The sequence below is a fragment of the Myodes glareolus genome, chromosome 5, assembly GCF_982192425.1.
Source record: "Myodes glareolus chromosome 5, mMyoGla1.1, whole genome shotgun sequence".
In the NCBI taxonomy this organism is placed as follows: Eukaryota; Metazoa; Chordata; class Mammalia; order Rodentia; family Cricetidae; genus Myodes; species Myodes glareolus.
Genome location: NC_142030.1, coordinates 15209311 through 15234643, shown reverse-complemented (window position 1 = coordinate 15234643; position 25333 = coordinate 15209311). Strand labels below are relative to the sequence as shown.

At 40.7% G+C, this 25333-nt stretch overlaps 1 protein-coding gene across 13 annotated transcripts in view; it reads left to right on the top strand.

The window, feature by feature from the left end:
- Cdc42bpa (CDC42 binding protein kinase alpha) overlaps window positions 1–25071 on the top strand; it is a 222115-nt gene extending 197044 nt beyond the window's left edge. For 6 of the 13 annotated variants that reach the window (XM_085687629.2, XM_085687631.2, XM_048436473.3 and 3 more), the window contains 9 exons: window positions 563–1156; window positions 2759–2856; window positions 6202–6286; window positions 7203–7326; window positions 8298–8415; window positions 13244–13429; window positions 17538–17655; window positions 21081–21238; window positions 21572–25071. In XM_085687629.2, coding sequence (XP_085543755.1) covers window positions 563–1156; window positions 2759–2856; window positions 6202–6286; window positions 7203–7326; window positions 8298–8415; window positions 13244–13429; window positions 17538–17655; window positions 21081–21238; window positions 21572–21703 — 1613 coding nt within the window. In that variant the 3' untranslated portion in view covers window positions 21704–25071. Of the gene's footprint in view, window positions 1–562; window positions 1157–2758; window positions 2857–6201; window positions 6287–7202; window positions 7327–8297; window positions 8416–10285; window positions 10387–13243; window positions 13430–17537; window positions 17656–21080; window positions 21239–21571 lie in introns of those variants that run through there. The other 7 variants (XM_048436482.3, XM_048436477.3, XM_048436476.3 and 4 more) reach the window with 3 other exon arrangements.
- Window positions 25072–25333: the final 262 nt, after the last annotated feature.

Genomic DNA, 25333 nt, shown 5'->3' with positions numbered 1-25333 from the left:
TGACCCTGTCTGCTCTTGCAGAGGATCCAGTGGTTCAGTTCCCAGCTCTTACATGATAGCCTACACCATCTTTAACTTATATTATATTATAGGGTATCCAATGCCTTTTTCTAGCTTCCCTGGACACAGGCATGCAAGTGACTCACAGACATATATGTAGGCAAATACCCACATACATAAAATAAAATTTAAAAAGAAATACCTAAAGAGAAACATGAGTTGCAGTCACTTGGATTTTAAAAATAGGAACTCCATGGTGAAGTTTCTAGAATTTAGTACCAATAAACAAACTTTGTGAAGTATAGGCATGCTTTCCATAGGACTTATTTGCCTTGACTCACAAGATCTCAGTGCTGAAATCAATACCAGCTATCAGCTATTGGTAGGTTAAATGATCTGATAATGGGTTCAGTTATCCTCCTTTTTTCTTCTGTGATTTCTGCTCTTAGATACTGTTGTGCGTATGTGTCTTTAATATGGATTGGGTTATATACTTTGGTGTTTAATTTGGATACAATTAATAAACTTGTTTTGCATTTAATGTTGTTGTTTCTTCCTGTAGAGATTATTAGAGTTGGTGACAATAAGAAAATTCATCAGATTGAACTCATTCCAAGTGATCAGCTTGTTGCAGTGATCTCGGGCCGAAATCGCCATGTCCGACTTTTTCCTATGTCAGCTTTGGATGGGCGAGAGACAGATTTTTATAAGCTGGCAGAAACTAAAGGGTGTCAAACCATAACTGCTGGGAAAGTGCGCCATGGAGCCCTGTCCTGCCTGTGTGTGGCTATGAAAAGACAGGTCCTCTGCTATGAGCTGTTCCAGAGCAAGACCCGACACAGGAAATTTAAGGAAATTCAAGTCCCAAGTAATGTCCAGTGGATGGCCATTTTCAATGAGCAACTTTGTGTAGGATTCCAGTCGGGATTTCTCAGATACCCCTTGAATGGAGAAGGAAGTCCATGCAATATGCTCCATTCAAATGACCACACACTATCATTCATTGCACATCAACCAATGGATGCTATCTGTGCAGTTGAGATATCCAACAAAGAGTATTTGCTGTGTTTTAACAGCATTGGGATATACACAGACTGCCAGGGCCGAAGATCTAGACAACAAGAATTGATGTGGCCGGCAAATCCTTCCTCTTGTTGTAAGATTCTCTTTCTTGTCTATCTTCGTCCCTTTTTGCCTTTTCACTTACTTTTTAAATATAATCATTTTTACTAACAATTTGGGTTTTTTTATATAGTCATTCTTCAGGTCTCCCCCAAGTACTAATTATGTTGCTAAAGTAAAATAACCATATATTGTAAAACCTAGACAAACAATGAAAATTAAATGCTTGTAAGTAAGACTAATCTTTCTATGGAAAACTTACTGAGATACATTTTTTTAACTACATTTTGTTGTGTTTAAAAATAATCCCAAATCGTTTTTTTCACTGTCACCCTAAATATAGTATCCTTAAGTAACAGTAGCTCATAAGACTTATGCGGGGGAAGTTACTAAGTCATTGTTTAACATGTTCTTGGAAGAAATAAAGTGACCATTATAAGACGTATTACTTCATTTTACATTTTATAGGTATATATATTTAAATTTACTTACTTCATTCTTTCCTTAAATATTAAAATATTAATATTTCATTTAATACTTTATCACTGAATAATAATCACTATTGAGTACATATTTTACTGTATGAGATGAAGTCATGAGTGAAATCGATGCAGTACTGTCTGCCTCACAAAGTAGGGAAGATTCCTGGGATAAGTGGTTAGATAGGATGCTGTTACAGGTGTTCAAGGGAGAGAATGTCTGATCCAGATTGCTTTGTTTGTAATGGAAGCCTCTTAAGCCTGTTTAAATGCCAAGAGGAAAAAGCCATTAGAGAATCAGTAGGAAAAGGTGGACTGTTTGGGAAATACAGACAGTAGAAAAAGATGTCCTGAAAAGACCCAAAGAGTGTGGAATTCTTCAGTCTAGTAAAACAATTATTGGGGCAGGAGCCAAGGACCTCTCCATTGCAGCAGGAAGGATGGAGGGCAGGGCTGTCCAGGTGAGTTAGGTGAAAGAGTGTGTCTTGGGATAGTTGCGTTCTTATGACAGAAAAATGATCAAAAGTCTCTAACCTACCCAGATTTAACTATTTATAGTGTTTTATTTCTTCTGAAATGAACACTGTTATCAGTGACATATGGGTAAATGAATGCTGTTTCATAACTGAGCCAGCTACTCCTGATTGTTCTAATGTGAAGTCATAGTCAGGCTAATACATTTCTAGTCATAACTGTAGTTTGAGTCAATCGCTTACTCTTTGCTTGTGTTGCCATTCCTTCCACAAGTGTGGATTGAGCATCTGTTCCTGTCACACAGTGCCTATAACAGAACACATGCCATGCCTATCTTACTTTACCGTTCCAGACCAGAACACTTAGGTGAAATTTTCTGTACTTTGTGTGTTTGTTTCACTGTCAATAGTTTAACTTTAAAGTGCCGTGAAATTTCTCATAAGACAAGGTGTGTTCATTGATTTCTTCTGGATTGGGCTCATAATCTGAGCTATGGCATATCAGTTCTCATTCATGCTTTATGTCATGCTCACTTCAAAATGTTTATAACATCATTCTTAGGTAATAACTGTTGGGTTTTGAAACGATTCCACTCTAAAGTTGCTTAGGATAGACCTTTCAAAGTGTTTGGGTCTTAATAATTCCCAATAATCAGCAGGTTTTACCTTCCTTCCTCCCCCCAGGTTACAATGCACCTTATCTCTCCATTTATAGTGAAAATGCAGTTGATGTCTTTGATGTAAACTCCATGGAATGGATACAGACTCTTCCTCTCAAAAAGGTAATGGAACACTTCAATGTGGGCCAAGTTGGTTAATTTTTTAAATTTTTTTATTGCAGATATTCATTGTGCATAGCACTGTGTTACATAAGGACATTTTCAAGAGTGTGCATATTGTACATTAAGCATACTATCTCTGAGCCCCACTACTATGTCTTTTATTCCCCTCCCTCTCCTGTGGGGATCTCTACAACCATCAAGAAGTATCAATCTTTGTAAGACAAGAAGGAAGTCAGTTCAGCACACTCAGTAGCCAGTGTTGGTTCAAAATTTGAGAATCTGACACTGGAAAGTTTATTTTAAGAATATTTAAATACAGCACAATTTGGAAAAAAGTTTCCTGTTGATGCTTAACTAGTCCCATGTGTACAATAAAGCTCGAGGCATGACTATGTTGAAATTTTTTGTAAAGTACATGTGATATCTTCCATAAAGATGGGCACTATAGACTAACTACATGTGACATCTTAAGAGTCTGAGGTGTGGATGCAGTCTTGGTCATACATATCACAAAGGTTACCAGGCTATTAACCACGTCCACTCCCAGCCTTCTGGGTGGAAAACAGGTTATATACATCTCTCCCTGTGAAGAGATACCCTGCTTGCTTAACACTCCTGGTTTCCTTAGTACTTATCTGTGAGCACAAGGACCTCTGTGTCTCCTACACTCTCCTTCCCCTTGGTTTGCCTAGACAATTGCACTTGGGCTACTTTTGCATCATATATACATAAATGATTTTATATAACTGTATAAAATCTAAGAACTGCATAGGAGAGAAAATCTATAGTATTTGTCTTTCTGAGAATGGGTTAATTCTAAACCGGTTAGTTTATGATAGGTAGGCCATACCATAATGTATTTATTGAATTTAATTTCTCCCTATTAAATCTGAATTTTTTCTCATGATGAGCAACTAGAGCACATACTGCAACCTAAAATGTCAGTGTATTGCCTTCTGCGTTGGGTTAAAGGACTCAGGGAGTATACTTTTCATGTATCGATAGTCAGTGATTAATTCTTTCATTTTATGGCTGGAAATGTGAAATCAAAACTTTGTAGGTGTCTTAATGTTTTAAGAGTAGTGGTTTCACCAGGAAGTGGTGGTGTATGCCTTTCATCCAAGCACACTTGGGAGGCAGAGGCAGGCTGATCTCTATGAGTTTGAGGCCAGCCTGGCCAACAAGAGCTAGTTTCAGGACAGGCTCCAAAGCTATAGCAAAACCCTGTCTCAGAAAAACAAAAGAAAAAAAATAAGTGGTTTCTCATATGCCTAATAAAAGTGTATTTTATATTAATATTTCTATTTCCTTAACAAGGAAAATTTTTATAAGTATGGAATTTCTATTTTGCAGAAATGAAAAGTAATCATGTTATATCAATATATTTGGTGTGTATACTGTATGTGCCATTAGTTGAAGGTCAGGTTAGAGGAACAGAGGAAATAAGCCAGCCAAGATCATTAAACATATGCCTCAGTTTTTTGTTTTTTGTTTTTTAAAGACAGGATTTCACTGTGTAGCACTAGCTGCTTTGGAACTCACTCTATAGACCAGGCTGGCCTCGAACACACAAAGATCTGCCTGCCTCTGCCCCCTAAGTGCTGGGATTAAAGACTTGTGCCACAACAGGCAAAAATATGCCCCAATTTTAAGACATATTAGTAGTGTAAACCCTCAGAAAAAGATGCTACATTATGTAAAGCAACAAATATATCATTCTAAAATTTGTAAATTTGGGTTGGCAACAGTTTTTTATTTCATTTTTTTTTGTATAACATTTCAATGTGCAAGCATGTGTCCTGTAAACTGAATAACACTGTGAGCTCTGCTCGTTTCCTAAGAACAAAATATCCCAGCGTCTCTGCTTCCACATGCGCCATCTGTGTCCCACACCTTACCAGGGTTGTGCATATTCTCATCCTGTTGCTTGCCGTAGAATAGAGAAGCTGGAAATTTTAAGTATTCCTAAGTAAAGTAATATTCAGTTTTGTTTGATTTTGCAGTTTATTAAACTGTTGAAATTACTGCTTTTTTTCTTTTCTGTCTTTGCTCATTTATTGTGTTTTTAAGATTCACACATGTTACTGTATGTACTACATAAAGCTCATTGGTTTTTCACTACTATAAAATAGTCTTTGGGGTGAATACTTTAGTGTTTATCCATTATCTGGTTGACAGCATTTGAATTACTGCTAACTCTTTGCTGTTGTCAGCATTCCTGTGCATGTCTTAGTGCAGGTATAGGGGAGTTTCTTTACCCCATCACCTCACAGTGGGGTTGCTAAGGTGCAGGGGCTGCAGCTGTTGAACCATATGCTATAGTGTCATCTATTTTCCAAAATATTAGCACAAATGACAGTCACAGCATCATCTATGGTTCTCTCTTATCCATATTATCCCTAGCACATCATTCTGTAAATCGTGGTAAACTAGTGTATCACTAAAGTACTGTTTTGCCTGTCCCAGTTAACTGTGATAATGCCCTTCATACTTTCCCTTGTAGGCAGTACCTGGTCATGTTTGCTCATCTTTTTGTTGAATTTTTCCCTTTTTTTTCTTCCTGATTTATTGGACTTCTTTATGTGGGTCCTGGGTTACTAACACACAGGATAATCTTCTCATTTGTCACATATGCTCATGTTCATGGTGTATTTCCCTGAACAAAATTACTAATTTTACTGAAGTAAATGTTATTCCTATTGTTTAGGTTTTTCTTTTTTCTCTTCTTAAGAAGCTTTCCTGCTTCAAGACCATAAAGATACAATCTTTATTTTCTTCCAAAAGTATTCTAACTACCACATGTTGCTGTGTGCAGTATTTTGTTCATAGAAAACTTTTTATTATTGCACATATGCCTGTGATCCACTTAGAACTAAGTTTTAATGTATGGTGTCAAGTAGGAATCTGGCCATATTGGTTTATATGACTGGTTCCTCCATCGCTGTTTATCAGTGATAATTTCCCTGTCTGCTCTATCATCTGCAGATATGTGGACATTCAGTGTTTAGTGATAAGAATTCATGAAGTAAATGTGTTCATTTTTTAGTTTAGTTTTTTGTCGCTGATGATTTTTAAATGGTCAATTTTCAGGTTTATATATTCTACTTGATTTATTTGTCCAGGATAGAGTTCCTTTAAACTATTACTATGATGCATTAGTTTGTTCAAATTAAATTATAGTATACCTGCCTAGTAAGAATTATTAACTTGAGATGTTTTAAAGAACTGTATTTTGACTTAACATAAATGAAATGTCTTAATAGTGTATTCTTAATAGACTGAAATGTTTATGATTTAATTTTTAAAGGTTTTATTGAAATACTAATTTTATTTTTATTATTTTAGGTCCGACCTTTAAACACTGAAGGATCATTAAATCTTTTAGGGTTGGAGACTATTAGATTAATATATTTCAAAAATAAGATGGCAGGTAAGGGATATATTAATAAGATTAATCCAGTGGAAATATTACATCAGTCCAAGGCATTTGAATATGCAATGAATGCCTCAGCCCAGATTTGGCTCAGGCATATCTCACTCTGGAGTGTGTGATGCCTACTGTCAAACTCTGGAGAAACAGTGACTACAAGCTGTGAACTAACAATCCTGTTTGAGCTGTGTGTCTGTGTAGGCAAAGTGTTTGACACACATTCTTCTCCTGTGAAGCCCCTGATAAATAGAGACAATATGGCTGGGTATGTAGTATTTAGAACCTAGTCAGTAGGTCACTTGTCCAGAATTCCATCTGGGGGGACTTCAGGAATCCATCTCCAGCTATCAGTGCTTCTGAAATACTGAAGATAATGTAGGGAGAGGCAAAAAAGATCATAGGAATGAATCCCCAGAGTAAGGACCTAGAACAGGAAGCCTTGAAAGTGAAGATGGAGAAAATAATTTATGGAAAGTGAGTTGGGGGGCATTGTTTTTAAGAGTGAAATGAATGGGACTGGAGAGATGGCTCGGCAGTTCAGAGGGCATACTGCTTTTCCGTGGACTGGGGCCACTGAAAACACTCTCTGCAGGAGAAGGAAAACAGTGTGAAGATACTGGAGGAGAAGTGGCTGGTCAAAGCCGTAGCACCAAGACAGCTTTAGTTTTCTTCTAGCAAACGTGTAACATCTTGTATTTATAATTAAAAATAAGAATGTGTTTTTGTAAGCTATGCCTAATTTAGCATTTATCTTTTAGTATATTCCACTGAAAATTACTGCTTTCTTTCTTATTTTTAATGCATAACTCTTAATTGTCACAGTTGTACATATTATTCAGTTGATTGCAATGTCAGAAATTAATAGATATAAAGAATTTTAGCAATTTAAACAATGTCATTATTTTGTTTCTCACAGAAGGGGATGAACTTGTAGTTCCTGAAACATCAGATAATAGTCGAAAACAAATGGTTAGAAATATCAACAACAAGCGGCGTTACTCCTTCAGAGTCCCAGAGGAGGAAAGGATGCAACAGAGGAGGTATGTGGTTCACTTGTGCCCAGCATTCATCCATGCTGCTGGCATCTGTCCATGTTGCCATCACCCAGAGGACAAGCTAGAAACAATTGAGAAGACCGATTTGGTATCTGAAAATTTGTCACTCAGCTATGATCTAAAATTGTAGAGCCAAGCACGAGTAATACTCGAAGTCTCTCTCCAACTGCAGGGGAATTCTATGCTAATGAGTGGCGTCCCTCAGGGCCATTTTAATTAATACTGTCAAAGTTATAAGAATACAGTGGGTAAAGTACCAAATTTCACTCATTTCTGTATGTATATGGAAGAGTTATCATTTCTGCCATGTGTAACTTGTACTACAAATCATCTGTGCATATAGTAAATTCATACATGCTTAAGAAGTACAGAAACCAGGCATGGTAACTCATGCCTGTAATCCTTGCATTCAAGAGGCTAAGGCAGGAGAGTCGCCTTGAGCTTGAGGCCAACATGCTCTGAGCTAAAGGGTAAGACCCTTTCTTAAAAAAAAAGAAAATAGGAAAAAAAACTAAACAAACAAAAAGAAACTCAGATTAACTCTATTCTCCATGAGCAAACAGATGTAGCTATATTTAAAACCATTTCTAAAATGTTATCTTTTATAAAAGATGCACATATAATATTTCATGTGTCTGCAAAGTAGAGCAGGAATCTTTGATGCATGCTAAAGGAGCCCTTTCCAGCAAGTGTGGGATGCAGTGCTACAGAACTTAATACATGTGTGTGTCTCTGGCTTTGATCCCCAGCACTGAACAATTTAAACAAACAAACCCTAAATCTTAAGGTCTTCTTATTTAAAATTTAAAAAAACAAAGCAATCTGAGGAATTGAACTATTAATATATTCTGTTATTCTAATCATATCTTTATTTTTATAAAACAAAGTATGCTTAATTTTTTAAGTTATAATGATTAAATGTGGAAAAACTTCTAAACAGGTGTTCTACCTTACAGGGAGATGCTACGAGATCCAGAAATGAGAAATAAATTAATTTCTAACCCAACTAATTTTAACCACATAGCACACATGGGTCCTGGAGATGGAATACAGATCCTAAAAGACCTGCCCATGGTAAGAGGCATGAGGAGTGGTGTGAACATGAATGGAGTGAGGAGTCAGTGCAGGTGCGTGGGTGATACATGAACATAGGCTTACATACATGCACAGCTTCTCAGGATGCGTTATACAGTGAGGACATGGTCTTAGTGTGTGCCACAGTATGTTTAAGACACATGGTGGCATACATCATAGAAGAAACTTACAATTCAGAAATCTATCAAAACCCAAAACAAAAGTTCTTAATTGGTTTCTTACCCTAGAAAAGTTCCCCATTTTTCTAATACAAGTTTGCTGTTGTTAGTGGGAGAAACAGCCATATTTGAAAAGGTTCTATCACAAATCCCAGATGCAGTTACCAAAGCGTAAGATTTTACTCAGTTCAATACAGATACGTGAGTGTTTTTCTCTGCAGAAGTCTACATGGGCTTCGTCATTCATAGTCACACCTCTCAGCTAACTGTGCAATTAAATCTTGTTCCTTTGCTCCAATTCAAGCATGTTTCCTGGACAATTATATGTAAAATGAAATATAACATAGGAAGATTGTTGTATTTTAACAACATGAAGATTGCATCCACAGACCCATTATGCTGAGGTTAAAATTACTAGTGGAATTAGCAAATTATCCAGGCCTATTTACTCTTAAAATGTCAGTGTCACACACCCCTAGCAAACTACTAAAATGGAGTATAACCCTTTGGTCAGTGGGGATAGCAGCTAAATTGGGCAAAGAATTTTAAGAATAATTTCTATCTTATGGCAGTTTCAGAGAGGACTATGAGTATTGATCCTAATCTCCTCCTAAGGACGTCTGTGTTAATCTCTTTAGCAGCACCAGTGGTAGAAGCAAGGAGAGAAGTGATAAAATGTGACTGTAGTGCAAACTCTGGTGTGGAAGTTAGGTTATAAAGGGAGCTTTTCGCTTATTTCCTGGGAAGAAAAAAAAAATGAATCTACATTCATTTTAGCCAAAATACTTGGTTGTAAATATCAGAGTCACATGGCGTGCTTTCTTACTGCTTCTTCATCTTAAGATGATGATGATGATGGTGATGCCAATGATAGCAGCCATGGCAGAATAAATCATTGACAGTAGCCACCCTTAGGGATCTAGATTTCTATTAGTTGTGCTGGATGAATATAAAGAGTGCACAAACAAGATCACGGTGATCTTTATATAGGCCAAGCACATTAGACAGCAGAGCTGCTGCGTGTGCTGCCGTGTTTATAAGCTATTCTGCTTCAACTTCCACCCGGAGTGAGAGCTCAAGCGTCTTCTTTTCCCCCTCCTAACATTGCTCCAAAGTCCTCACTGCTCATGCTCGTGTCTTAGCAGCACACAGCACAGTCCCAAGATCCAAGCCTCTGTTGTTACTGTTCTTGCTACTTTATTTTCCTGTGTGAAAGTTACAGGGCCAAGTACAAAATGTTTTAGTGGAGAGAATTTCTTTAAATTATAACAAACAGTTAAATGTGACTGTATTCACAGCTTGTGTGTGGAAGATCAAGTGCAGTGTACTTGTTTTCATTGAACTTTTTGAACTTTTGATAGATTTTTTTTCATAAATGTGTAGTTAGCATTACTGAGGAGTAGAGAGATAACTAACTTCAGACACATAAATGTGTTGCAGACTAGCTTGCCAGCTAAATCAAAGTTGGTTCCATAGTAGTGAGGCTTTTACAGGTACCAACCTTTACAATTCAAATGTCGGCTTTCACTGTCACATTCCGCTACACCCAGAAAGGTTTAACCATATTTTTATGTAAAATACAGAATCATAGAAATTATAGAAATTTTTCATAGAAATTCTGTTGTACCCCTTACATTGTAATACTTTCCTTAAGGTGAAATAATATCAAGATTTCGTGTTATTCTGCTTAGGATTGCACCAGGTGAAGAGTTGTTTCTCCTCGGAAGGTCTTTCCAACCTTTACATACAATGGAGCATGGACCTTGGATTCTAAATTAGCAGTTCAAATATTGTAAGAAACCTCAAAGTATCCCCTCAGCTTCACTTCTTTTTGTTTGAAGTTTTTATTCTTGGTTTTGGTTTTGATTTTTGAGTCAGGGTCTTACTGTGTAGCCATGGCTAACCTGAAACACTCTTTGAAGACCAAGCTGTCTTTAAACTCAAAAGAGACTCAACTGCCTCTGCCTCTTGGGTGCTGGGAACACAGGCATGTGCCACCATGTACCACCATTCCCAGCCTAACTGCATTTCTTCTTCCTTTCCCTCTCTTAATACTTCAAAGAAATCTTGTTTGTTTTGAGAAGGAGTATTCCTTAGGTGGCCCTGACTGATCTTGAATGTTCTGTGTAGCCTAGGCTAGCCTCAATTTTGAGCCTATCTTCCCTGCCTCAGCCTTCTGGGTGCACCAGGTACCAATCACCATGTTCACCAGAAAGTTATGTTTTGTTGTTGTTGTTGAAAAGATTTTTTACTCTTAACCAAAGCAATTTCAGATGATGTTTGCCACTCATCCCCAACTGGCCCCATCTATGTGACCTTCCATGCTGACTACTGATTATAATTAGACTACTTAGTTTTGGGTATTTATTGTCCCCTGATTTTGTTAACTCCACAGCCACCGTCCCCAACCCCCACCCCGGATGTCCTTTTTCCCTGCCAGTTCAGTCATTTTAAATGTGTCTTCTTTTCTTTAATTTTTCTTATTATGTAAAATAAACACTATTATAGTTCCAGGAAGATGAACGTTTATGAAGCCGTTTCTTCATCTGCACATATAGTAGGCATCAGAGATTTCCTGTGTCCAAATTCCTGTTTGTTTCCTGTTATTTCCATGTGACTTTTCTTTGCTCATTTCACATGCAAAGGATTCATGACCTAGCTCTCTGTTTAAACAGATTAAATCATCTGTTTAATCACTTACTTTGTGCCCAGGACCATGCGTATCTATGCGTAGACACTGTTAAACACCGTGCACTGTGCATGTCTGTAAGAGTGCTCTCACATGTGACAGAGAGCTTGTATTTTAATGTGGTCTCATTTCAGTATGTTCTTTCCACTTAGATGGCATTATGAATTATCCCTCCCCCAAAAAGGATGAATTACATTGATCTAGTATCATATGTAAGAGCTTTTAGGTCCCAAAGCCATGTTACCATCTGTGCAAAGAACATGTACTCCAGATGTTTTCATATCTCATTGTATTCAAATCACTGTCATATTCCTGTGAAATACTGAAGACCTTAGAAAGTTTTTAAAGGATCTTTGGAAATGTAACTGTTCATTTGTGCCAAATATCCTGAAATTAGATCACTTCCGTCTTAAGTATGGAAAGGACAGGAAAGCTTGGAAGAGTCACTTTCTTGCTTCTTGTATCAGATTTATACCTCCTGTTTCTGTTCTAGTGAGTGGAGAGAAGAAAAACAATTAACGTAAAGTAATATGTGAGTCTTAGAAGATATACTGCATTAGTTTCCTTGAACCTTCCTTACCATTTATCTACCTATGGTTTCTGTTGTTTTTAAGTGGTTGCTGGAAATACAGGAACTGTTTTTCCAACCTAATGTGAGAGTAACTTGTCACCATAGTGTTGGTCACCATCTCCCTAGCACAGTGCATGGTACCTGTTTCTCAAATTCTTAATGACTCAGCATACTGAGCTCAATAGCATCTTTAAGAAGTAATTTTTATTCTTGAACTGGGGGTGCAGTTCAGTGGTAAAGTGCTTCCTTGATATTGTATGCATAGGGGCTGGGCTCAGTCCATAGCACCTTAGCACCTTCCCCTCCAAAAAGATACTTTTGTTTCTTAAAGTCAAAGATAGAGGGAATCGACGGACAGACAGACGGATGGATGGATAGAAATGGATAGAGATATAGGTCAATATTTTTTCTTTTTGAAAACAGCCTTAGAAAATACTGATTTTATTCACATTTCTAAAGTAAAAGCACTGTCATATATAGAGAAGCTTTTCTTTTAGGCTTAGGTAAGTTCTGGGCATTTTTTTTTAGCATCTATCTCATCTGGATGATCCATATTTTATTCAATAAGGCATGCTCTTAAGTTCCTCTTTTAGTCTCCCTATAGTTAAGGAATGGTGTGTTCTGGAAACAGCTGTTCTTCAAGAACGGTAGGAAATGGCTGGCCTACTAAGTGACATTGCCCAATATTTATCAGAAGATGTAAATTCTTCTCTTCAGACTTTTTTCTGCAACTCCATCATTATGTTATTTGCCTTTAAAAAACCATACTCGAACATTCAAAGGCAGAATTTTCCCCTGTTGGAGACAAGCTTGTTCTCTGGGGTATGTAAATGGAGATGAGCTGGGTTGCTTACAGACGAACCAGAAATAGTGTACCCCACAATTCTCACTGCCTTTATTATAGGGAAATAATATCACTAAAAGTCAGGGTATATCATAGGCCGATAAATTCAGAACTGGGAATGGCTATAGAGTCTGAGGAAGCAGGTTTGTACCTTTCTAGTTAGAAACAATTTAAGGTTCCCTTGTCCTTTTAGCTGTCTCTTGCTGTTTCTGTACTTGGTGTTTTGTGTAGACTTTTGCAATGCTTTTGTTGTATCACATAAGAAAATCTGAAGATTCTGAAGGCTCCTTGGATCTCTGGAAGCCATGCTGCTACTCACTCAACTGGTAAAATGGGAATGATGTTATCATCAAGTGATCTTTTGAAAATCAGCTGTTTTGAGTAACTGATTACAGAATTTGACTTTCTGAGGTCTGAAAGAATTTTCCTGGGAGTTCTGAGAGAGACACTGCCTCGTTCTTTGTGTGCGTGTTGTCTGGTGTCACTCACCCTGATCCATTAGCATCACCTTACACCGTTTTTTCTTCCTTCTTTGTTTTTGATAGCCAGGTTTCCCTTATCCATCCCCTCATCACCACTCCGGTCTGATCTCCTCTCCGAGCAACTTTGAGCACATCTATCACATGACTGTCAATTCTGCTGAACAGTTTCTCTCTCCTGATTGCATAAACCCTGAGTACCCCCCGTCCCTGCGCTCTGCCCCTGGTACACCACACTCTGTGACTCTGAGGGTATGAACGGCTGAGTCCGGGGCTAATCATCGCTAACCTGGTGTGCGTTTGCTAACGCTGAGAGGGTGCCTTGGGGAATGGCTGCCCTTTCCTCCTCAGCTACCAGCTTCAACTACTTTTTTGTCTTTTCCTGTTTATCCTCTTCCTCCTCTTCCTCCTCTTCTCAGTCTGTCTTGTTTCTTCTTCTGGGGGAAATGTGGAGGAGTAAAGGATTCTGTATTACTTCTGAAACAGCTTTAGAGTATGATCTTTGTGGGATAGTTTTCCCAGTGTGGGGTTTTCCATTCGGGATACCATGTTAAAACAAAAACAAACAAAAACAGCCCAGCTAAATCTTTATTTTTTAAAAACAAACAAAAAAGGGCTTCCTGAATTTCTGAATTGTTTAACAGTTCTTTACTTGTAACCACTTGAGTTCAGGGATGAGATTAAGGTCTGCGTGGAGTTTATCTATAGACCTACCAGAAGTCTCCAAAGTAATGGTATAGATACTGAGTAAGTAGCATAAAAAGTTCTAAAGCTTAAGTCATTGAGTTGTTGATATATATTTAATTGCAACCAAGACCCAAGATAAGAAAAATTTAAAAAAAAAAAAAAAAGCTGCTACCCCTGAAGAAGTCTGGCACCTGCTGGTCCTTTCATTCAACCCCACACCTTCGTTACCATTGGCCATGCATGACATGGCTGTTAAGCAGAGTATCTATTTTCTCAAGTAATGTGTATGCTTCAAAGGAAGTTAGTTTTATGGATATTAAAATATTTTAGTTATACCATGCAAGCTTATTTCCTATAATTCCCCCAGGTTAGTAAAATAGTAAGAACAATTTTTTAAATTTGTAATATAGCTATTTTCCAGTAAGAAAATTAGAGAGTTAAAAGCTTGTTTTTGTTTGTATTATTAAATTACTTTAAATTATGTTTTAAATGTCACCAACATTAAATTATAATACCAACTGAATGTCTTGTCAGAATTACTGTAATAAAATCAGCCTTAGTTTGCTTGGCAGCAGGAAGCAAGATTCCAAGGAATCCACAGTCAGTCAGGACCTTCCTGTAAAAGAAACTGCTTGCCATAGCTGGGCTGCATAGTGCCCATCAGCGGGAGTTTGCCCTATTTTTAAGCATAGTTTTAACTAGAAAGTCCAAAAAGTTGGGTTTCTTGTTAGGTTATACTGAAATTTGTATCATTTGACTAAATGATTTAGTATTTTAGTTTTCAGTCTTAGTTTCTGGCATATTTTAGAAGCTTTTTCTCAGTCCTTTGTTCTAGGCTAGGCTTTTTTAGGGAGAAGAACAGCAAACCCCTGAGATTTGAAGTGCAGCTTGACTCTGGCAGTTCTGTCTCCAAGGAGCCCCTCTTGGCGATGCTTGCTGTATCTCATAAGGTTGTTCCTGTGTGTGCAGATGCTAAGCTGCTGCCTTTGACTCTCTTGGCTTTCTTTTAATTTTTTTTAGATAAAAATATTTAAGGCAAAATATTTTCTTTAAACAAATAACACACAGAATTACATGGACTTTGCAGATCTAATATAGGGACCAAAATAGCAATGTTGAATTGGGGACTAGTTAGCCAGCCAGCTTTCAGCTTGAGGTCGCCTTTGGATGGCATTGTTTGAATTGTTTGCTGTGACCTTCCCTCGGGCTTTCAGGTGTGTGGGAAAGCCCTGTGCTGCAGACTCCAGAGTCATCACCCTTTGGGGGGCAAGTATCATAGTCACATGGTAACTGGGAAGTAAGTGTCCCGTTCTAGACCTTATTAACAACCAAAAATATTTAGCCACACTCGCTACTAGATTTCCTTTTTTGCTTCTTTCTTGTTTCTGCCTGATTTCTTAGATCTTGTTTTAAATTGTTTGATCTTTGGCATAGTGTAGAAGAGACAACTGTGTTAGCACATGGGTCAACTTAGAAAGAATTAGAAGAATTGGGGGTCTGAATCATGACTCAGTGGGTAAAATGCTTGCCACCAAGCCTGACCATAGGGGTTTAATCCCCAGAACCTACAGTGAAGGAGAGCACCAACTCGCAAAAGTTGTCTGTCCTCTGGCCAGCCACAGTGGCATGCATATGCTTACACACATGCATGCAGTTTTTTTTAATGTAAGAATCGATACCATTTTATTAATTGGTTCCCAAAGAATATTATTCTTCCCAAATTATATAAAGTGGATTCTGTGTCTTTAAAACTTATACACAAATGTGCACAAATCAGTATGAACTTTAAAGCACAGTATCTTCTATGGAGAGGCTCATAATCTGAAATTTATTAATTACCAGTTGAATTAATCTGATGCCTGAAACATGAAATGAGGGTTGCAGATATAATCCATTCATCTATCCAATAAATATCTTTAGTACCTATTTTAAGTGCTGGAGCCTGAAGGTTACCACCTGATCTCTGTACATGAACATACACATGCACGCACACACACACACACACACCACCACCACCACAAGTATATATATATAAACATTTAAAAGAAAATGTGGAAAGGAAACAGCAAATTGTTAGTAGTATCTGGGAAAACTGCTGGCTGGTTAATATATTTTTGATTAGTCTTAGTGGCCTTGACCATCATGAGATTTGCTGAGTGTAGAAACGAGAAAGTGGGAGTGAAATGACCAGGTGGCTGAGGGAGCCTGCAGCCAAGCCTGCCGTCCTGAGTTCAGTCCCAGGGCCCATGTGGTGGATGGAGAGAAACAACTCCACAGTGTTGTCCCCTGACCTCTATATATGTATTGGTATGCATGTACCTACGTGTGCACACACACACACGTAAAGGAGACAAAGATTCCAAGGTTCTGAAATAAGAAGCTTAACACTACATAAATATCAGGGAAGAAGCACATCCTAGTCCTGTCAGACCTGCTTTTCTTAACAAATACATTCTTCAGGAAAGTCACAGGCTTTGACATTTGGACTACTTTTTAAAGTAGCTGTTTCTGTGTATATTCCCAGCATCTTGCCTAATGCATGTAAGATCCATGCCCATCCCTTCCAGAAGAATTTTTATATAATTAAAGAGGAAGTTATTGACACTGGTGCTCACAAGTGGGCCATGTGCATCATTATTAGGTCAGGGCAGTAGAGCCACATAGTAGAACAGGGCAACTGCCTGACCCCTGCAGATGTGACCACTGTGATTCCCAGAAATCCATGAGGCACATGTCAGCCTCAGTACTGAACACACTAAGGGCTCCATAGTGTAGACAGGTTATGCTTTGTTTCACTTCCTGGCCTCAGCTCACCAGTCTCCAAGCTGCCTCCATCTTTACCTCATGAACAAACATAGGAGAAGCAACACAATGAAAGAGAAAGAGAAAGAGGGAGAGAGAAAAGGAGAGAGAGAGACTGAGACTGACTATATAGACCCTTTACCTCAGAAAACATTTGCAAGAATTTGGGACCATGCCCACACAGGAGAAAGCTTTGTAAGTGAAGAAAGAAGTTAGTAACATGGCCATGTGGTTTGCCTACTCTAAGACTTAGAGTGTATATTCAAGTGTCTACACTCTCTGAACTCTGATGTGCCCTTCACCCCTTCACCCCCTCCTTCTAGCCTGAAGCTCTGAGCAGGACAGTTTCCACTGCTACCCCTGGCACAGACGTCACTCCATTAATGATGTGCAGCTTGCGGTTTCATGGACAGAACTAGAAAAATTCTGAACAACTGGGGCATGGTCATGCAGATGACACATGGTGTCAGCAAGACACTTTTATCAAGAGTATAAGTTTAATTGACTCCTCTCTAAATGGGCTTATTCAGGTTTTGTAAGTAAATAATCTCATCTGTAGTCAAAGATGTTTCCATTATCTGCAAATGTCCATGTAATTCTGTACTCCACTCTTAGCTAACCATATAACATTTTCACAACCAAAAAAAAAAAAAAAAAACTACTTATTGGTGAATACTCCTTGGTGGGGTGAGATTCATCTCATGTCAGGGCTTCAAAGTCCTGCTGGTGAGAAATATTGGGTCTCTGTTGCTCCCTACCTGTATCACCCTGTTCAAGATCACTTCATGTCTTGACAATCAGAGAGAAAGGCAGAATATCTGCACAAGACTGTGTCTTCCCCACTGAAGACTATGCCTCTCTTGTGTTCTAGAACCCACGTCCTCAGGAAAGCCGGACAGTATTCAGTGGCTCCGTCAGTATTCCCTCCATCACCAAGTCCCGCCCTGAACCAGGCCGCTCCATGAGTGCTAGCAGTGGCCTGTCTGCACGTAAGTGGTCAGATGGGAAGAAACTTTGCCAAGTGATCACAGCGGGGAGGTAAAAGTAGAACTGAGGAGGTGAGACCACAAAGAAAATGTGTCCCTTGGACAGATGAGCTGCTTGCCCAGGAACAATTTCCATCTAGAGTTGATGGGGACCCTTGTCTACCTGAATGGAAGTGTACACTGATGCTCACAGTAGCATGCCTAAGTGTATAAGAGTATGTACAGTCTCATAGAGTGCATTATGGGCTGTGGTCGTTCTGTGATGGGGTTATATATGGACTGTGACATCAGCCTTGAGCATACAGCAGACACCATCTGTAGATGACATCTGGGACCCCAACAAAGCCTTTCTTCACTCCCAAACCACTGATAGCTGAGAGAAGCTCATTATATTGAATCCACTTTCCTATGCAAAAGTCTTTCAGTCAGAAAATATATTTGTTGCTCTGTATGCTTGGATTGTCCTGATACGTTTGTTGTTTAATCGGTAAACATTGATTTCTGAACCTGTCCTGTTTCCAGGCATCATTAGGTTCAGTGGTGCTGTATTCACTATTACTTACAGCATAGCAAACTGCCCCACAACTCAGAAGCACCAAATAGTCATCAGCACAGGGCTGAAGCAAGAGACTAGCAAGGGTTCGATCTGGGCCACGTAAGGAGACACTGACAGGGAAGGTTGGGGGAGGTGAGGAAGAGAAGAGGGAGAGGGCAGGGAGACAGAAAGATGAGACAGACACCACAGCACGCACTAGCTTATTTTCTCAGCATGGTTTCTGCAAGTCAGAATGGTTTAGGCTCCTTCATAGAGCTGCAGTCAACTCAAAGCCACTCTCCTGTGGCTGGAGAATCTAGCTCAAGCTCAATCCTGTGCTTATAGGAGGTTGTACCTCTGCACTAACTTGGTTGAATGATCCATTCTCATGAGGGTGGGCCTTGCTGTATGGTGTCAAGTGTGTTTGCACTGACTTCCCCAGAACAAATGAACTGAGGGACAGAGGCAGAAACAGAAATGATAGGCAATCACACATCACCAAGGGTCAAAGTATGATCTAGAAAGTGTGTCTCTAGAAGATCTTGTTTCTGTGTCTTGGAGACAGTTTCCTGAAAACAGCTGTGATGTCACTATGTGACATAATCACAGGGACACCAGTGTGCATGCTGCTGTGATGTCACTATGTGACATAATCACAGGGACCACCAGTGTACATGCTGCTGTGATATCAATGTGTGACATAATCACAGGGACACCAGTGTGCATGCTGCTCATCACTGTACCCAGTACATGTCTGCTGTCTCTTCATGGGAGGGGCTACATGTCTGACTACACAGAGAGGTGCTGCCTGGGGAAGTGTCCTCAGATGAAAGAGCATTTTCAGGAGTCATCAGTGTGTTTGCAGCAGTTGAGCATTTAATTTGCTGTCATCCCTTAAAATCACCCTGAGCCAGTATGCAATGTCAATCACAATGCAAAATCCAGCCAGTTGGGAAAATGGCAGGCCCTGTGCTAACCTTTGCATGTGTGGAAGCAAGATGACTGCTGGTGGCCTGAAGCTGTAGCTCCAGGTCAGCAGACTGAGAGCTACAGTAGACTAACCAGCCTTCCTGTTGTGTGTGCCTATTACTCTTGCTCCAAACAGGTAGAACCAAGTTCATTCTCCAGAACTGCAAACAGTAATATTAATTTATGCAATAAAATTCTGGCCAGACCATTCATACTACATATTTATGATAAATGTAGCCTTTATGAAGCCCAACAGTGGCTCCAGTCCCTCCCAGTGAGCCTTTGTCATTACATGAATTTGCATGGAACTTAAACAAAAACCCACTTTTCTTTCAGGGACTTTGGATTTGTTAGTTAGGATTGTGGGTAATGATGGGACTAGGATGAGACACATATACACAAATAAAAATAAATTTAAGTAGATTTATCCCTAGGGCGAATTTGAGTTCTCTGTTGTTGATAAGCGATGGTGGGATGAGACTAGGAACAGGAACGCAGGAAGGCCTTTTTCACCCTTCTGGCTTTCGTGCCGTTCTTCATGCAGTGAATTCTCAGAGAAACCATAAGGCAAGGTCTTTTTCCTCATGCATAGGGGAGAGAAATGGAGACCGAGGAAGGCAAAACAACCTAGTTAAGACACAAAGAAAAGAGGTGTGGAAGGCTTCTGGTTTGGATTTGCTATTCAGAGTGAGAAGTGATGGCAACTGAACACTCAACTAGGAATTAGGGAAATCAAATAAAAATGACTGCCTTCCATTAGGGATGTACTCCAGGGAGACCAAAGACCTATGTCAGAGTAAAGAGTGTATTTCCAGAAGAATTTCCCTCCAGGTCAGAACTGGGCAGGGCCAGTGACTACTTTGGTGACTGGAGGGGAGTGACATGCTGTGAGGGCAGCACTCGGAAGTGGGAGTCATCAGGGCCATCAGGATACCTGAGTCAAGAATTTGGGTCTAGTGAATCTGGCAAGGAGCTAGGTGCTGTACTTCTAGAACCCCCATCTACAAGCAGCACGGCAGTCTCTGGAAGGGGGCCATGAGGTGACTGCTGTGAGGGGCTTAGCCCCAGGGAGGGAAGGCCCGTGGGGGTATAGAGGATAGTCTAGCAGGTGGGCTTCCACTCAGTGTCTTTCCGAACCCTATAACCACACGGTTGCATAGCTCAGCATGCAGTCATCTGGTGGCATTTTTGTCAGATTCTTAATGTAAAAGGCATTTATAAAATCAGCAAAATATTGGAACAGTCTATCTGTAACTTACAGTCTCCTTGACTATTACTGACACTTGGTAAAAATACTAAGTTTTCTTAAGCAAAAACTAAAAACTGGTGAGGACCATAGAGAACACTTGAATGGGCTCTAACAATATTCCTCAAGTTTGCAGAGGTTCCTGTCTGCTCTTTTCTTGCTGTCAGTGCTGCTGGTCACCTTGCTGTGTGTCCTCTCTCTAAGATCAAAGCATTGGAGTACACTGTTTGTTGCTCCTGGGCTGTGAAGAAAGAGTATGCCTGTTTCCTTTGTTTCCTGTGAGAGTTTCTGAAAGGTAGTGTTTGGGGATGCTTGGCTGGTGCTGGGAATGCAGCCGGTTTCTAAGGAGCCTGCTGTGAGTTCCAGCTAGGCAGAGATGCCCCTTCTGTTAGAAGAAGGCCCAGTATGTCTGTAGCATGGCATACTGAGAGAGCCCCGTGGAGACACCTAAGGCAGCTAGTGGCAGGTAGCCCTGGAAAGATTTTGTGGGCTTCATATGACCTGGGGTCTGCTGTCCAAACAGCAGCAGTCCTACAGCCAGAGGGCGACAGAAACAACCTTCAGCACTGGGCTTACTGTCCTATTGGGGGAATGCCTTGTCATCTTGGAAGCCTGTACTTTTTTATATAGGTGTGGCCTCTTCCAAGTACATAGCTTTTCCCAAACGATGTCTTACAGGGTCATCAGCCCAGAATGGCAGTGCGCTGAAGAGGGAATTCTCTGGAGGAAGCTACAACACGAAGCGACAGCCAATGCCCTCTCCCTCAGAGGGCTCTTTATCATCAGGAGGTATGGACCAAGGAAGTGACGCCCCTGCGAGGGACTATGACGGAGAGGTAAATGGGCCGTGGATGGCAGCTGCATGCGTAAGGCCAGTACGTTGTCCGGGATGATCCTACCACCTTTGCATATGCCTCCGAAGGGTCAGCAAGGACTGTCACATGGGTGCAAACCACGGCTTCCCAGAAGCTCTAAGCTTCTGATTGCTTTCTAGTGAAAGGACCCCGTCCTTGTTATGTGTATGTGTGTCCTCTGGTCATCTCACAGAGGGTCTGTCTGCTGATAAGAGAGAAGCCCATAGGTGGGAGTGTGGGTACTAGTGGGGGCCTTGGGCAGCGAGTGTCCTCCATGTTGTCACTCAAATTTCTCACTAGGGCCTTGTTTTACAGGACTCTGATTCGCCAAGGCATTCCACAGCTTCCAACAGCTCCAACTTGAGCAGTCCCCCAAGCCCTGTTTCACCCCGAAAGACCAAGAGCCTCTCTCTGGAGAGCACAGACCGCGGGAGCTGGGATCCATGAGCCCAGGACTGTGGTGGCCACAGGCAAGGGACTCTGTACCCCGACAACGTGCCTGGCAGCAGCATCACCTTAGCACTGCTGCAATAAGGATTCCTCCGCAGCCAGGCCCGCTTTACCCTCCCCCTCCAGGTAGCTTTGTAGACAGACTGCGCAGACGCAGCGCTAAGAGTAGACAGGTTGTGTTCTCACCGTATAGCGCCCAGCAGCCTCCATGAGCGTCAGCCCGACTGTTGCCAGGAAATAAATCCTCACGACTTAAAACAATGCATATTTTACTACAATACAGAGTTTAAATAAATACATAAATGTAGAAGTTAAATACTGAATGTATATAGTCAAAGAAGCATCTTGTGTTTGATGAAAGATGGATGCGTATATAAGAAAGATCATTTAATTTAAAAAAAAATGTGTTGTTTCTTGTCTGTTTGCCAGCTAAGTCATATACAGGGTAGAAAGGCCTCAAGTGACATTTGTAAAGAGAGCAGAAGTCAGGTCCCCTCTCCCAACCCCCGTGGTGTCTGTTCTCAAGCTGTGGGCAGGCTGCGGTCCTATGGAAATGTAAGGAATGTGTAGAGATTAGTGCCATTGATGGGGTGTGATCTGGACACCACAGGGGGCACAGAGACACACTCACCTGCCTCCCAGGGCATTTCCTTCTTTAGTGATGGATTTGAACATGTCCCCTTACTATATTTTGATATATCGCACAGATGAATGTGAAAGACTGTTCTGTCATCTTTTGACCCTTCCCATCATAAAGGGCACAGTCATGGCTTCTGAAGGTCATCGAATGGTTTGTGTAGCCTATTTTGTCCTGGCTAAATCCTGTCCCTCCCTAGGTTGCAGTGAGTCTGTTTGGACTGGGCACAGTTTCCCAATGGGAGCCTGTTTGGTTAAGGGTAGTTGTAAACTTCCTCTAAACACTCCTGGGGAAAGGGTTTCTTTCTTCCTTCTAAGTCATGTGAAACCTCAGAAGCATGGGCTTGAACGGCCTTGACCAAATATGCCTTCCCACTGGAGGGGACTGTGGAGTCTGTGCATGGGTCCAAGGTGTGCTGGCTGCCGTGGATTGTCGGCCAGCTTCCACTCTGGATATCTGCTGCTGTACTTGTCTAAGGAAGCAAGATGGAGACCAGAACTCATCTCTGCCCATGTGTTTCACCACCTAAGAACACAAAGAAAAGATGGAAACTATAATATCCCATGCAAATAAAGAGGCCCTGCCACTCTTTGTTTTCACCTCTTTTGGGTTGAAAAAAAACCACTGTTTCTCCCCACTTTAAACACACCTAAAATAATTTCTGGATTATTATTAACCTGCCTGGCATGCTGACACTTGGCACAGATTCCTGAGGTGTGCTGCCTTATGGAGGAGGTTACAGTTGGGGAGGGGCAGTGATGGAGGCACTTCTGATAGGGTCTGTTTAACAGCTTTGACATCTAGATTTTCGACTGGCTCAGACATGAGTACATTTTGTTTTGGATGGGCCTTGCTCTGTTCTAAACTGAATCACTTTGCTTTGGAAAAGTATATTTGTGTGCATCCAAAAATAAGGATCAGATCTTGAGTTTGGTCAGAGCCTTATTGTTGTATCTGCCTGAACTTGGCAGATTGCCTTGATAGACCTGGCTCCCCTCCCCTCTGCCCGCCCTTCCCTCTCCTTCCCAGGGAGAACACTGACAGGACTCACCCTGAGCCTTTGGTTTGTAGCTTTGACAACCAGTTGTGGATTTTTGTTGCCTACAGGTGCTTGTTTGTAAAAGAGCCCTTTTTGAGTCCCACCCAAGCTCTACCCCCTGGTTCCCTGTGGACTGGCCCAGAACGGGGTGGGGTTCTCCTAATAACCACTGTCTTACTGGACTTACCCCAGCCTTACATGAAGAGTGTTCCATCAGAAGCTGTGGAGGAGGATGATGGACAGGTTTCCAGGAGCAGAAACAAAGGTCCCTCAGAGCAGTGGATAACAGACCAGAGCAAAGGCCTGTGGCCCTGCTTGAGATCACTCTCCCTAACCCGTGCAAGGTATTTGAAAGTGTACAGCAGCAGGAATTGATCTCTTAAGTGGAAAAAAAATGGCATCAAAGCCATTTCTGGCATAGTGTCTATGCGTTAGTACTTGGTGCTATGTCCAGCCTGTTTGCTATTTATTGGCCCTTGAATTCTGGCTAATTTGTTAATGTGAGTTTTAGGTGGGTATACAAATGTATTACATTTTGTTTTATTTTGTTTTGTTTTTTGCCAAAAACAAGCTTTCCTGACAATGATTGCTAAAGCAGGCTTCACTTAAAATATATTTATCTGTGTGCACACTCCCTGTGCTTAGCCATTTGCCTTCTTTCCCAGTGAGCACAGCTTTAAGACTGAGGGGGATAACTACAAATGGCCTCTTTGGCTTTCCAGCGATTTCCTACAGCCAAGCTTAAAGGGAGTGTCTGAATTCCTATCATTCCCATCAGCCCTTCCTTTAGCCTCTTCTCTTAGACTCCTGTCATTTTGTTACATAGTAATCACATCTATTTCTAAGAAAGCTAGCTGGCTTGTGTGGAACCTCAGGTATCATTAAAAAAAAAAAAAAAAGCCAGAGCAGAGGGGCAGATGTCCTCTCCCAGATGCAACAGCCCACAAGCAGCCTTGGCAGTGACCACAAATTGAATTCTGCCAGCTCAATAGACCTAGCTGACACCCCTTCCCCACCTTGCCCCTGCCCCCCGCCACCACCACACACAAGTACTGCAGGGCATACTTTGTCCAAACCACTGGCCCTTTCCAGTTCTACCTGGCCCAGCCCTGCCCCTTTCCAATCTGTCTCACGTTATCCTTCGTGGCTCATTCCTCATTGAAACCTTTAGTGTTTGCAAGTTCAGAGTGCCCTCTGGAGCCCTGCTGCAGTCAGTGTGTCTGCTGCCTAGGGACAGCTTACACAGGGCCCTACTACAGTTTTAGGAGGCTACCACCAGTCAGCCTCCATGCCATTGAAAGCAAAATGACCTGCCTTTTTATTTGATAGTATAATATCATTTATTTTAAAATTTTTAGAATTTTTTTCTCACTGTAATATTATTGTACAGTTTTGCATGGCCTGGGTGCAATCATTTTTGTTTAGACTATGATGCTGACCAGTGTGTGCGTGGAAGGGAAGGCACTGCTTTGGCCTCTTATTACTCATTTGGTTTGGTTTCATCCTTTGATGTCTTAGGGAACTTCCTGAGAGAGTGTCTGCTACCGACTATGACGTGGATTCTTTTGCACAGAATTATTTAAGGTGGGATAGTCAAAAATGTAACAAAGAATTTCTCACCAATATTTTATGTTGGTGTCACCTAATTAACCAGACTTTGATGTACTGCAATAAAATAAGAAACTGTTAGGATTGAGTATTTTGTCTTTTTTTCTCTATGTAAAGAGTATGAGGACTTCCTGGCTTGCTGGTCCCTCCTCCGGGCCTCTTCTTTATATACCGAGAGGACACAGGTCAGTTCACCCCTGGGGTTTAATCCAGGACTTTTTAAGTTGCCCTCAGAGCTCAGGTAAGAATGCCTGGAAGTGTTCAGCTCCTTTCTTCTAATAAGAATGTCTCAGTCATTGTTTAAAACTCAAGGTTGTCTGTAATATAAAGCTGGAAGCAACTT